Consider the following 12,948-nt stretch of genomic DNA (forward strand, 5'->3'; position numbering starts at 1 on the left):
GTCATAAATCAGAGTAAACATATTTCTATCTTACACTCTTTGTGCTCAGAAGGAAAACAGTAAAACGGGATTTAATTTACTTAGAGGCAAGACTTAATACAGAGGACCAACGTAATGTCGAATGAATACCATTGGATAAGGGAATAGTGTAATAACTTTATAATAAATTATTTTGAGACTGGTGTGGTTGAAGTTTTTATATTTCCAAAATTCTTGGAGATGAAGAAAAGGATCAATTTTTTACGGGCTATTAGAACGAATCAATGGTTTCGTGGGCGAAGATTTTACATTTTTTTCTTAAATTTAATTCTGCCCTAGGTTTGAGGGAGGAAAGATTATCTATCAACAAGTGAACAGTCTCTCTAACAACTACAGCCTCGTCTATAACTCCTTCTTCTTCTTTAAAATTTGTTAAGTGAAATCTTGGACCATATATAATTCAATGGCTTTGGAGCCTACCTCTGAAGTTGAAATAATCTGAATCATCAATGGTTAGAGGGCTTACACCAAATCTTATTTCTGCTAAGATTGTCAAGTTAGGAAACGTAAAACACTTCATATTATTAACTGAACAATATAGTAAGCACACCAATCGATGCCCTTTTTTTACTCTTTACGAATATAATAATCGCTTCTATAGCAAAGTCAAATTTAAGCAATTTTCTGACCTCTTGAAAAATGACGAATTTTCAATCAAAGTAAGAGCTATCGGTCGTTTTCTATAAAATGATATTACGCATTCTCAGCGCCATTTTCTCGGTCGTTTTCGACAAAATAATGCGACATTTTCTCAATGACAAAATTATTTATAATAAGGTTGATTAGGTTCGGTCAAAAAGTGCTTAAATTTGTGATAGAAGCGATTATTATATCTTAAAAATAGCATAAAAAAGGCATCGAGTGGTGTTTTCACCGTATTGGTAAGTTTATAATATGAGCTGTGATACGTTTACTGTCAAGTTTTCAAACCGTATTTCTGCTGGGGTTGTCAGACAGTCAAAATTAAAATTCACTATCAAACAGTTCGTGGTAACGATTTGTAGTAAGGAGCGACATGGCTCAATAGTAAACTAAAAGATACATTAAAAGAATCGGATTTTAAGCTGATTTTAAATATATAAATTTAATAAATTTAGTTTTTGTCATCAAAAGTTACGAGCCTTAGAAAATTTACCTTATTTTGGAAAATAGGAGGTAACATCCCCTAAAAGTCATAGAATCTTAACGAAAATCACACCATCTCATTCAGTGTATCAGAGAATACTATTGAAAAAAGTTCAAGCTCCTATCTACAAAAATGTGGAATTTCGTATTTTTTGCCAAAAGACAGATCACGGGTGCGTGTTTATTTATTTAATTTTTTTGTTCAGGGGTCATCGTATTGACCAAGTGGTCCTAGAATGTCACAAGATGGCTCATTCTAACGGAAATGAAAAATTTCTAGTTCCATTTTTAGTGACCAAAAAATTACAGGGCACCTAGCCGCCACCCATGCTCATTTTTCCCCAAAGTCAATGGATCAAAATTTTAAGATAGCCATTTTGTTTAGCAGAGTCAAAAATCATACTAACTATGTCTTTGGGGATGACTTTCTCTCCCACAGTCGCCGAGGAAGGGGGGGCAAGTTACAAACTTTGACCATTGTTTACATACAATCATGGTTATTGGGAAGTGTACAGGCGTTCTCAGGGGTTTTTTTTGGTTTGGGGTGGTTGAGGGGAGGGGGCTATATGGGAGGATATATTCTTGGAGGAATAAGTCATGGGGGAAGCGAAATTCAATGAAAAGGCCGCAGAATTTTCTAGCATTATTATAAAAAAAAAAACAATGAAAAAATAAACATGAAAAAAAATTTTTAATTGAAAGTAAGGAGTAACATTAAAACTTCAGACGAAAAGAGATTATTACGCATATGAGGGGTTTTTCTCCTAAATACCTCGCTCTTGATGCTAAAGTATCTTTAGTAATTTCAACAAGTAATTTCAGTAATTTCAACACGGCCTTTCTGATTCAAGGGTAATTCTGAAAGAATTGGGACAAAACTTAAGCTTTAGCGTAAAGAGCGAAATATTAACAAGGGGAAAAAACCCCCTCATATACATAATAAAAATATAAGAATATAGAAGTTTCTTACGTAAGTTAATTCTTAAGTAACGTATATTTTTTACTCATAAAAACTTTCGTTAAAAATTACAAGTTATAGTTGCCTTTTTAAGTAACCGAAAATTTGGAGGGTAACTAAGCCTCCTTCCCCCTCGCTTATTTCTCAAAATCGTCGGATCAAATTAAGAGAAAGCCATTTAGCCAAAAAAAAAAAGAACTAATGTGCAAATTTCATTTTAATAATTTATGTGCATTAATTCAAAAACGTTCAGAAACTAAATAAAAAAACTTGTTTTTTTGACAGAAAGTGAGGAGCGACATTAAAACTTAAAACCAACAGAAATTACTCCGTGTATGAAAGAGGCTGTTCCCTTCTCAACGCCCCGCTCTTTACACCTTAGTTTTTTGCTGTTTAATAAAGTAGAATTGCGAGAAACAGCCAAAATTTAGCGTATAGAGTGGGTCGTTGAAGAAGGTTTAACCCCTTTCGGACACAGAGTAATTTCTAATCGTTAAAAAACACTTTCACTTTCAGTTTCCAATTCCAGAATTTGTATGAGGATATACAGACTGAACACAGTCCTTTCACCTCTTTGACTTCAAGATGGCACTAGCAATCCTTCTTTTTCATCCTCTCTTCCCTTCTGTTTGGTTTGTGGGAAGTGCAAGTACTTGAGCTGCCTGTCCCCAGCAGTTTAAGCCCAAGAGGCCGGCTGGTACCAATACGGCTCTTCCTACTCACTCTCGCTCTCTTCTGCACAGTAGATCTTCATTAATAAATTAGCTCGTATTCCATTGTCTTTTTCATAATATGGATCATCACCCTATAAATCGGCCTTTCAGTATTAGGAGGTAGTTGTAAGCTGATGATGGAGTCAAACATTTCTTTAATCTTTAGCTTTCTACAAATTATCTTAATCTTATTAGTTTCGGGTGCAAGTATATGGCAATAAAAAATATGTTTTGGGGAGTTAAACTTTCAACTTCAAAGTTTAAACTTCAGTTTTACTTTTAGTTAAAAAAATTAATTTTTTTTATTTAACAACATTTTTGAAAGCACATTATGCGTAAATGTTTTTGAATATTTATCACGCGGATATCTTTTTGAATCTTTTTGAATGCCACATCACACAGGAAATGTTTTTCAATCTTTTTGATTTGCTTTGAATAGCCTTTGGTTTGTTTTTCTTCTACTTAATTTGATTAAATAAATTGGAAATTAAGATATGCAATAAGGCCCATCAGTGAATATAGTATACCCTAGAAAAAACAGATACCAGAGCCAACCATTGAATTTCTCTTTCTAAACATAAAGTTCACCAGTTATGGTTGTATCCTTGCCCCTTTTCATCTAGGGTTAGATATCCCGAATCTAAACTGTATATCAAAAATCTACAATTTGATAGGGATGCAATATTGTACGTCTTTCCATCTTCACTTTGTTCTTACTGCCAAATAAAGAGAGTTCAAAACAAAAATAGGCTAATAGACTATCCTTTATTTAATCTGAGACTGAATCTGAGACTGGTACATGGATGCCATGTACAAGATCAGGAGACGTTGACAGTTGTAGTAGAAGTGTTGCTATTAGTAATCAAACAGTTCGTGGTAACGAACTGTAGTAAGGAGCGACCCGGCTCAATAGTAAACGAAACTCTAAGAATTGGAATTTTGATGCTATACATCAAAAGAATCGGATTTTCATACTGATTTTAAATATATAGATTTCATCAAATTTAGTCTTTGTCATCAAAAGTTACGAGCCTGAGAAAATTTACCTTATTTTGGAAAATAGGGGAAACACCCCTAAAAGTCATAGAATCTTAACGAAAATCACACTATCGCATTTAGCGTATAAGAGAACCCTATAGCAAAAATTTCAAGCTTCTATCTACAAAAATGTGGAATTTCGTATTTTTTGCCAGAAGACAGATCACGGGTGCGTGTTTTTTTGTTTTCTTTTCCTTTTTCCCAGGGGTCATCGTATCGACCAAGTGGTCCTAGAATGTCGCATGACGGCTCATTCTAATGGAAATGAAAAGTTCTAGTCCCCTTTTTAAGTGACCAAAAAAAATTGGAAGGCACCTAGGCCCCTCCCACGCTCATTTTTCCCCAAAGTCCACGGATCAAATTTTGAGATAGCCATTTGGTTCCGCATAGTCGAAAACCATAATAACTATGTCTTTGGGGATGACTTACTCCCCCTCAGTCCCTGGGGGATGGGCTGCAAGTTACAAACTTTGACCAGTGTTTACATACAGTAATGGTTAGTGGTAAGTGTATAGACGTTTTCAGGGGGGATTCTTTTGGTTTTGGGGGTTGTGTTTATGGGAGGGGGCTATGTTGGAGGATCTTTCCTTGGAGGAATATGTCATGTGGGAAGAGAAACTCAATGAAAAGGGCGCAGGATTTTCTAGCATTACTATAAAAAAAATAATGAAAAAATAAACATGAAAAAGTTTTTTTCAATTGAAAGTAAGGAGTAGCATTAAAACTTAAAACGAACAGAGATTATTAAGCATATGAGGGGTTCTAAAAAAGAGCGAGGTATTTAGGAGGAGATAAATACATCGCTCTTTATGCTAAAATATTTTTAGTAATTTCAACTACTTATTCTATGGCCTTTCTGATTCAGCGGTCATTCTTAAAGAATTGGGACAAAACTTAAGATTTAGTACAAATTGCGAGGTATTAATGGGGGGACGAATCCCCTCATTTACATACTAAAAATATAATAATACAAAAGTTTGTTACGAAAGTTAATTCTTAAGTGTCGTATATTTTTTACTAATAAAAACGTTCGTAAAAAATTAAAAGTTCTAGTTACCTTTTTAAGTAACTGAAAAATTGGAGGGCAACTACGCCTCCTTCCCCACCCCTTATTTCTCAAAATCGTCTGATCAAAATTAAGAGAAAGCCATTTAGCCAAAAAAAGTATTAGTATGCAAATTTCATTTTAATAATTTACGTGCGGTGAGCCAAAATCAAACATATATTAATTCAAAAACGTTCAGAAATTAAATAAAAAACTCGTTTTTTTAACTGAAAGTAAGGAGCGACATTAAAACTTAAAACGAACAGAAATTACTCCGTATATGAAATGGGTTTTCCCCTCCGCAATCCCTCGCTCTTTACGCTAAAGTTTGACTCTTTGCCAAATTCTAATTTTTAAAACAATTAAAAACTTCAGCGTAAAGAGCGAGGGTTAATTTAATAGCAATAATAGCATCAGCAATAGCACTAGTAGTAGTAGCAGTAAAAGCAGTTGTAGTATGCACTTAGTGTTCTTGAGTAAGTCAAACCTCCCCCTCAAAATATCCAACAAGTTTCAATTTATTACCTTACACGTACACTTGTGACATTACTGATAGACCCCACGTTGCATGCAAAGGCCCCCTTTGACAGCTTGCATGCAAGTAGTGTGTTTTGATTTAGTTCAAATTTTTTCTCAATATTCCGTAAAACTCACCATAATACCTTTATACCATATTAGTACCAAAATAGCCTAAAAAGTAGTAGTCGGAGTATTAGAAGTATTGGCGAAGATATGAGTGGCAGTACAAATTAAAAACTAAATTGGATTTCCAGCTAATTTTGGCTGGAATACAAACTGGTCAAAAAAAAGTCTAATTTTTATTTGAAATTTTGATTTGTGTTTCCAGTCCAGCAAATTATTGAAATTTTTTAGATTTATTTAGTTTTCAGTAGAAAAAAAATTAATGGAATCTTTGTTAATAACCATAATAAACAATATTTTTTGAATCTCAAACTATTTTTGTACAGTTTTGTTGTATGTAAATATTGTCTCTTTATCAGTTGAACATCCCTCTCATCTTGCCCTGAAAGTATACCTTTGTAGTTGAGCGAACTTCACAGCAAACTTTGGCACTTTAGCTTTTATCCTGGTCTTAACGGTTCTGGTGCTTTTTCTTTTTGGTCTTACTTAGTTTAGCTGGTGTTTCGTCCTTGGTATGAAAAGAGGATAAACAGAATAGCTTGGTCCCGCTCGAGGACCTTTACAGAATTTTACCTAAGGAGAGACTAATGTTCCGTGGGAGGCAAAGTTTTTGATAAGGCCAAAAATGGGAATGTCTTTGTGCCCTTAGAGGGGAACGATTCTTCTAACTCGTCAGCACCCGTAAACTATGTTTTTTGCCCGTACCCGTCCGTCGTACTTCAAAAAGAGCTAGGATATCAATTTTATATTGAATCATCTGCTTTATGACTAGTTCTGTCTTAGAGTGTTGGGACATGGCTCTCACGTTCCAGAAGCTGAGTTTAAGCTTTTTCTTAGCAGTCATCAGCATTTTTCATTGCATTAGAATAATTAATTTTAAAAGCTGGTATTAGTGTCACCACGAGGGAGAGAAGAAGAATCGAAAATAAAATTAATTGTCAAAACATATCGAAAGATATACTGTTTTATCTGTAGACTTCTAAAACACATTGACAGATTAATTTTTTGTTTTCGGTTTATTGAAATATGAAATTTTGTTTTATTTGGGTTTGTTTTCTCTGTAGACTTTTGAAACATATTGAAAGGTGCTTTTTTTGTTTTGTTTTTTTTTGTATTAATTTTTGTTTTATTCTTTTTTTTCTACTCTATAGACTTTTATATTTTAGGTCACTTTTCACCACACGTGTCTGGAATGCACTTGCAGGGAATTACGTCACTATTTGTTTCAAAGAATCCATCTATGAGTGGTTTCTCAAACGCATGTACATTGAAATCTGAAGGAAAAAGCTTAGTAAATCAGAAAACTGGTTTGAAAAGTTGCATGCAAAGTGACAAGAATAGAAAATTGGAAAGATATCAAAGAACTCATAAAGAGAAAAAATCATTTAAGCGTGAGAGTGACAAAATATTTTCTCAAAAGCAGCATTTGAAACAGCACCAAAGGGTACATTCAGGAGAAAAGCCTTTTAAATGCGATGTATGTAAAAAACGCTTTTCTGAACAGGGCTCTTTAAACAGGCACCAAAGAGTTCATACCGGTGAGAAACTGTTTAAATGCGATGTATGTGACAAGAGGTTTTCTCTTGCTGCAAATTTGAAAACTCATCAAAGAATTCATACCGGTGAGAAACCGTTTAAGTGCGACGTATGTGACAAGACTTTTTCTCAACCTGCATATTTGAACACACATCAAAGAATTCATACTGGTGAGAAACTATTTAAATGTGGTGTAATAACCTGATCATAGAAGAAGCTTCTTCAAACATTGATAACGACAAGGACAAAAATCTCCTTTGGAATGTTCTCCGAGGCAATAGGCGGATTAACATGCCTGATACTAATTCCACACCGTCGCTAAAAGAGTGGGAAAATTATTTTTCTAAGTTGTCGACTTCGTACGATTCTAACAGTGTTGTGTTGCAATTAGATGAAAGGTTGAAGAATTTTTCAACTGATTACAGGATTTCTGAGGATATGTTACGTGGAGCAATCAAAACGTTAAAGGCGCAGTCGGCTAAGGATCATGATGGCTTATTTGCTAATCACCTCAAACTTGCTCCTTCTTCTTTTCTTATTACTCTACTGGCATTTTTCAACCTTTTACTTACTACTGGTTTAGTACCATCGTCATTCTATATTGGCATAGTTACGCCTATTCCTAAGAGCGGGAAAAAAGACTTGTCATCTTGTAGCTCCTGGAGGCCAATTACTAGGGGTTCTATGATTGGGAAAGTGTTTGAGTTGTGTTTGAAGGATCTTCTTGAAATTCTTGACACTGGTTCTAATCAAGTTGGTTTCAAGAGAGGTTTGGGATGTGACCATGCCCATGCATCTTTCAGCAAAGTTATTGAAGAAGCGAGAATCTCTGGTCAACCGCTATACGCCCTCTTGATTGATATCAAAGGGGCCTTTGATAACATTTCTCATGCATCCGCTCTGCTCACTTTAATCCATGCTGGATTGCCCCTAGCTGTCATACGAGTCCTTCGCTCTTGGTATTCTGGTTTAAAGATCCGTATCTGTCCGAGTTCGTCTTCATCTCAGTCCAAATTAATTCAAGTGGGTAGAGGAATTAGACAAGGAGGAATTATTTCTCCTTATATATTCAATTCTTGTTTAGCTACTGCCCTTAATTCTCTTTCCTGCTCGTTTGTTTCATTATCTCGAAATCTGTCTTACATTGCATATGCTGATGACATTATCCTTCTAAGCTGGTCCAAGTCTAGTCTTGTTTCTAATTTTAATATTTTAATTAATTGTTTAAAAGGTTTGGGCCTTTCTATCAGTTTTGAAAAATGTCAATTTTTTGTTGTAAATTGTTTAGAGGATAATGTCAGGGCGACTCTCGATTGCGGCAATGGTGTTATTTTTCAGTCGTCGCCAATAGTCACTTATTTGGGATTACCTTATGCTGCTTCGAAAAGAGATTTCAAACCAGTCCTGGTTCAGCATGTTCAGATGAAACTACGCAAGGCATTTGGTCTTTTAATTCGTTTTCGGGGTCTTTACCGTCGGGACGTCCTTGGTCGTATGTATAGCGCTGTTGCTCTGCCTCACGTATTGTTCCCGTCCCTCCTCTTCCGAAATTTCAGACCTTCTGATCTTTCGCCCATTAAAGTTGCTTATTTTAAATTTTGTAAATTTTTACTTGGTTTCCCCCTTTCTTTTAGTAACACTGAGATTGTTTTAAAGCTTAATGTGAAGGATCCTGTAGTCTGTATAAAGAAAAAATATAAAACATTTGAAGATAGGGCGAAAATTAGCCTTTTAGGCCACAATTTATTTCCGTTTTTTAGTAACAGTTCTGGCTCTTCATGATTTATAGGCTAATCTATTTAGCAAGTTTTTTTTTTTTTTTTTTTTTTTTTTTTTTTTTTTTTTTTTGTTTTTTTTTTTTTTTTTAAGTGTTCGATCAATATTTGATACGTTTTGATTGTAAGTGTTATCAGTTGTTTTTTCTTTATATTATATTGTAGCGTACTCCTCATTTTTTGAGGGAAATAAAGAAAATAAATAAATAAATAAACAGGGCTCTTTGAACAGGCACCAAAGAGTTCATACCGGTGAGCAACCGTTTAAATGCGATGTATGTGACCAGACATTTTCTCTTGCTGCAAATTTGAAAGCACATCAAAGAATTCATACTGGTGAGAAACCGTTTAAATGTGGTGTATGTGACAAGACCTTTTCTCAACCTGCAAATTTGAAAACACATCAAGGAATGCATACGGGTGAGAAACTATTTAAGTGTAATGTTTGTAACATTACCTTTGCTCAGTCTTCTAATTTGAACCAACACCAAAGAGTGCATTCAGGTGAGAAACCGTTTAAATGCGATGTATGTGACAAGACGTTTTCTCGCGCTGCAATTTTGAACACACATCAAAGAATTCATACCGGTGAGAAACCGTTTAAATGTGGTGTATGTAAAAAAACGCTTTTCTGAACAGGGCTCTTTGAACAGGCACAAAAGAGTTCATACCGGTGAGAAACCGTTTAAATGCGATGTATGTGACCAGACGTTTTCTCTTGCTGCAAATTTGAAAACACATCAAAGAATTCATACCGGTGAGAAACCGTTTAAGTGCGACGTATGTAACAAGACTTTTTCTCAACCTGCAAGTTTGAACACACATCAAAGAGTTCATACCGGTGAGAAACCGTTTAAATGCGATGTATGTGACAAGACGTTTTCTTGCGCTGCAAGTTTGAACACACATCAAAGAATTCATACTGGTGAGAAACCATTTAAAGGTGGTGTATGTGACAATACTTTTTCTCAACCTGCAAGTTTGAACGCACATCAAAGAATTCATGCTGGTGAGAAACCTTTTGAATGCGATGTATGTAAAAAATGCTTTTCTGAACGGGGCTCTTTGAACCGGCATCAAAGGGCTCATATTGGTGAGAAACCAGTGTTTTATTTCAATACTCCCCTCAACATTCTTGATAGGCTCACCTGAATAACCTTCGTCTTTTTGAAAAGCAAAGTTCAAACATGTATACCTTTCTCAATAACATATACTATGCGTAAACAACGAACGAATTGCCTTACTTATATTCCTTTGTCCTGAAGACTGTGGGGAGGTTGACATCCCTAACACTAGACCTTTCAACAATGCTGAACAAAATAGCTCTCTTGAAATTTCGCTCAGATTTTTTTTGTGGAATTACAGGCTTGAGGGGGGGTCGATTTCCCTTCATTCACTTTTGACTCTTAAAAATACACTAAAACTTCCAATCAAATGAGCTCCATTCGATCCAAAGCTTATACAACTACCCGTACCATAAAAACCTTATATGCGCTGGGCATAACTTAAAACCTTTTTCCACTGGCTAGAGGGAGGGGGGCTAGCTGCTCTCCATCATGTTTCACTTTTAAAAGGGAACTATAACTATACATTTCAAATCAAATGAGCCTCTTTTAAAGTTCACACAATCACCCCTTCCATAAAAACCTTACTCTCAAGAAGGGAACTAAACATCTGATTTCCAATTAAATGAGCCCCTTCCGGAGTTTATACAACCATTTTCCATAAAAACCTTACTTGCCCTCGGGAATAACTTATCACTTTTGCGCTTAGGAACTTGGGGAGGGGGGGGGGGTTTACCCCTACGAAGCGATTTTCAGACCTTTCAACTAAGCTGAACAATGTGGTTACCTTAAAATTTTGATTCCAATCGAGTGAGCCTTTTTTTAAAGTTAATACGACAACAAATGTTAATATTAAAATTTCTACCAGATGCATTTTGGGAAAATACGAGATGTGAGGGGGGGAATATCCACCCTTCGATCAATTTGAATCTCAAAAAGGGTACTAGAATGTATGATTACCAATCCAGTGAGCCCCTTCGAAGTTTATACGACCACCCTTTCTATAAATATCTTATATGCCCCCAGGGCATAACTTGCAACCCTTGCCCCGACGATGGTGGGGGGTTAGTCATCCTCAAAGACATAATTAAACATAAAAAAGGTTGCTAGCCCCTTTAATTTCCAATCGAATGAGCCTTTTTCGAATTTTCTACGACAGCAAATGGTCATGTCAAAATTTCTGTAAGTTGTATTTCCAGAAAATACCAGGTATGGGGAGGGGTATCCACCCTCTGGTCACTCTCAATCTTAAAAAGGAGCTACAACTTATGATTACCAATGTAATGAGCCACTCCGAAGTTTTTACAATCACCCTTTCTATATAAGCTTTATTCCCCCAGAGCAAAACTTACAACTCTTGCCCTAAGGGCTTTGGGGGGATGTCCTCCTCATAAACAATATTTTTGGACCTTTCATTTATGTTGAGCAAAATGCCTTTCTAAAAAAGTTGATTGGATGTGCTGGGGGAAATTTGGGGTTTTGGAGGGGTGTTTGCTGCCCTCCAATCACTATGGCACTATCCCTTTCAATTTCCAATCGAATGACCTCTTTTCAAAGTTTCTACGGCAACTCCTTCGTTACGAAGTGCCCTGGTCAAAAATAAAAAAAAGTAAATAAATAAAACATGGTGCCAACCACGCTTTTTTCTTAGAAAGCTCTATTGCACTGTCATATTCCAATGTACTGTCTATTCGAAATGCATAAAATTGATTAAATTCAATTTTACCCGTCAAAAGCAACAAGCCTAAAAAAATTTACCTGATTATAGAAAAAAGGCAGAGACCACCACAAAGAGTGAGTTGGTCTTAATGAAAATAACACTATTAGATTCAGGATATTTAAAAACCCTTCTTTAGAGGTTTGAAGCTCCTCCCACACAAAAATGTGGAATTTCACAGTTTTTTGAACTGAGAGGCCACAGATGCCTGTTCATTTTTATTTAGTTCTTTCACCTATTGTGAATGAATTACGATGGGTCATAATTTAGATGGGGGAGGGCAGATGCCTAAAACAGGTATTAAAAAGATTTTAATATCATTAATTGTCTAAATTTCAATTAGGCCTTAGATAAATATGGAAAATGGGGAGGGATGGGTATTAATCTTAGAATACCCTTCAGTCAAACCAAGGCCTAAATAATGAATTTAATGGGTAATACAGGTTTTATTCGAACAGTTCGTGGTAACAAACTGTAAGTAAGGGGGTGCCCGGCTTAAAAGTAAGAAACTCTAAAAAACGGAATTTTGACACCAAGAGATTTATCAGAACAATGGGATTTTTATGCTGATATCAAATATATTAGTTTCATCAAGTTTAGTTTACCCATCAAAAGTTACGAGCCTGTTTTTTTTGCCTTATTTTTGAAAAAAGGGCGGAAACACACCCCTAAAAGTTATAAAAATTAATGAAAATTGCACCATCAGATTCAGTATACCAGAGAAGCCCACTGTAGAGGTTTCAGGTTCCTATCTTTAAAAATGTGGAATTTTTTGCCTGAAGAAAGATCACGGATGCGTGTTTATTTGTTGCTGTTTTTTTTCCTGGGGTGATTTTATCGACCCATTGGTCCTAGAATATCGTGAGAGGGCTCATTCGAAAGGAAATTAAAGCTTCTAGTGCTCTTTTTAAGTGACCAAAGAAATTGGAGGGCAACAAGGCCCTCTCCCAAGCTAATTGTTTTCCCGTAGTCCCCCAATCAAAATTTAAAATAGATATTTTGTTCACCATAGTCAGAAAATCTAATAACTATGTCTTTTAAGATGACTCAATCCCCCACAGTTCTCGGGGGAAGGGCTGCAAGCTATGAACTTTGACCGGGGCTTACATGAAATATTGGTAATTATTAAGTATACAGACGTTTTCAGAGGGAATTTTTCTGGTGGTGTTGGGGAGGGGAGGGGTTTTACTTTGGAGTATCTTTCCATAAAGAAGTTTTTCATGGGAAAAGGGACATTTCTATGAAGGGGTGCCAGATTTCCCAGCATTATTCAAAAAAGGATCAGGAATTAAATAA

General features: G+C 35.6%; 2 protein-coding genes across 2 annotated transcripts in view; both read left to right on the plus strand.

Annotated features, from left to right (window-relative positions):
• The first annotated feature begins 3,255 nt into the window (after nucleotides 1-3,255).
• The window catches only part of LOC136027933 (E3 ubiquitin-protein ligase DTX4-like), a 161,156-nt gene continuing 151,463 nt past the window's right edge, over nucleotides 3,256-12,948 (plus strand). The window contains exon 1 of the mRNA XM_065705392.1: nucleotides 3,256-3,280. The gene's annotated coding sequence lies outside the window, so the exon portion shown is untranslated. The remainder of the gene's footprint in view (nucleotides 3,281-12,948) is intronic.
• LOC136028467 (zinc finger protein 235-like) lies at nucleotides 6,753-10,023 on the plus strand. The gene is made up of 3 exons (XM_065706309.1): nucleotides 6,753-7,289; nucleotides 9,159-9,398; nucleotides 9,511-10,023. Exons 1-3 carry the CDS (start codon nucleotides 6,753-6,755, stop codon nucleotides 10,021-10,023), a joined length of 1,290 nt encoding a protein of 429 aa, XP_065562381.1.

Source organism: Artemia franciscana, chromosome 6 (genome assembly GCF_032884065.1).
Source record: "Artemia franciscana chromosome 6, ASM3288406v1, whole genome shotgun sequence".
NCBI classification, from domain to species: Eukaryota; Metazoa; Arthropoda; class Branchiopoda; order Anostraca; family Artemiidae; genus Artemia; species Artemia franciscana.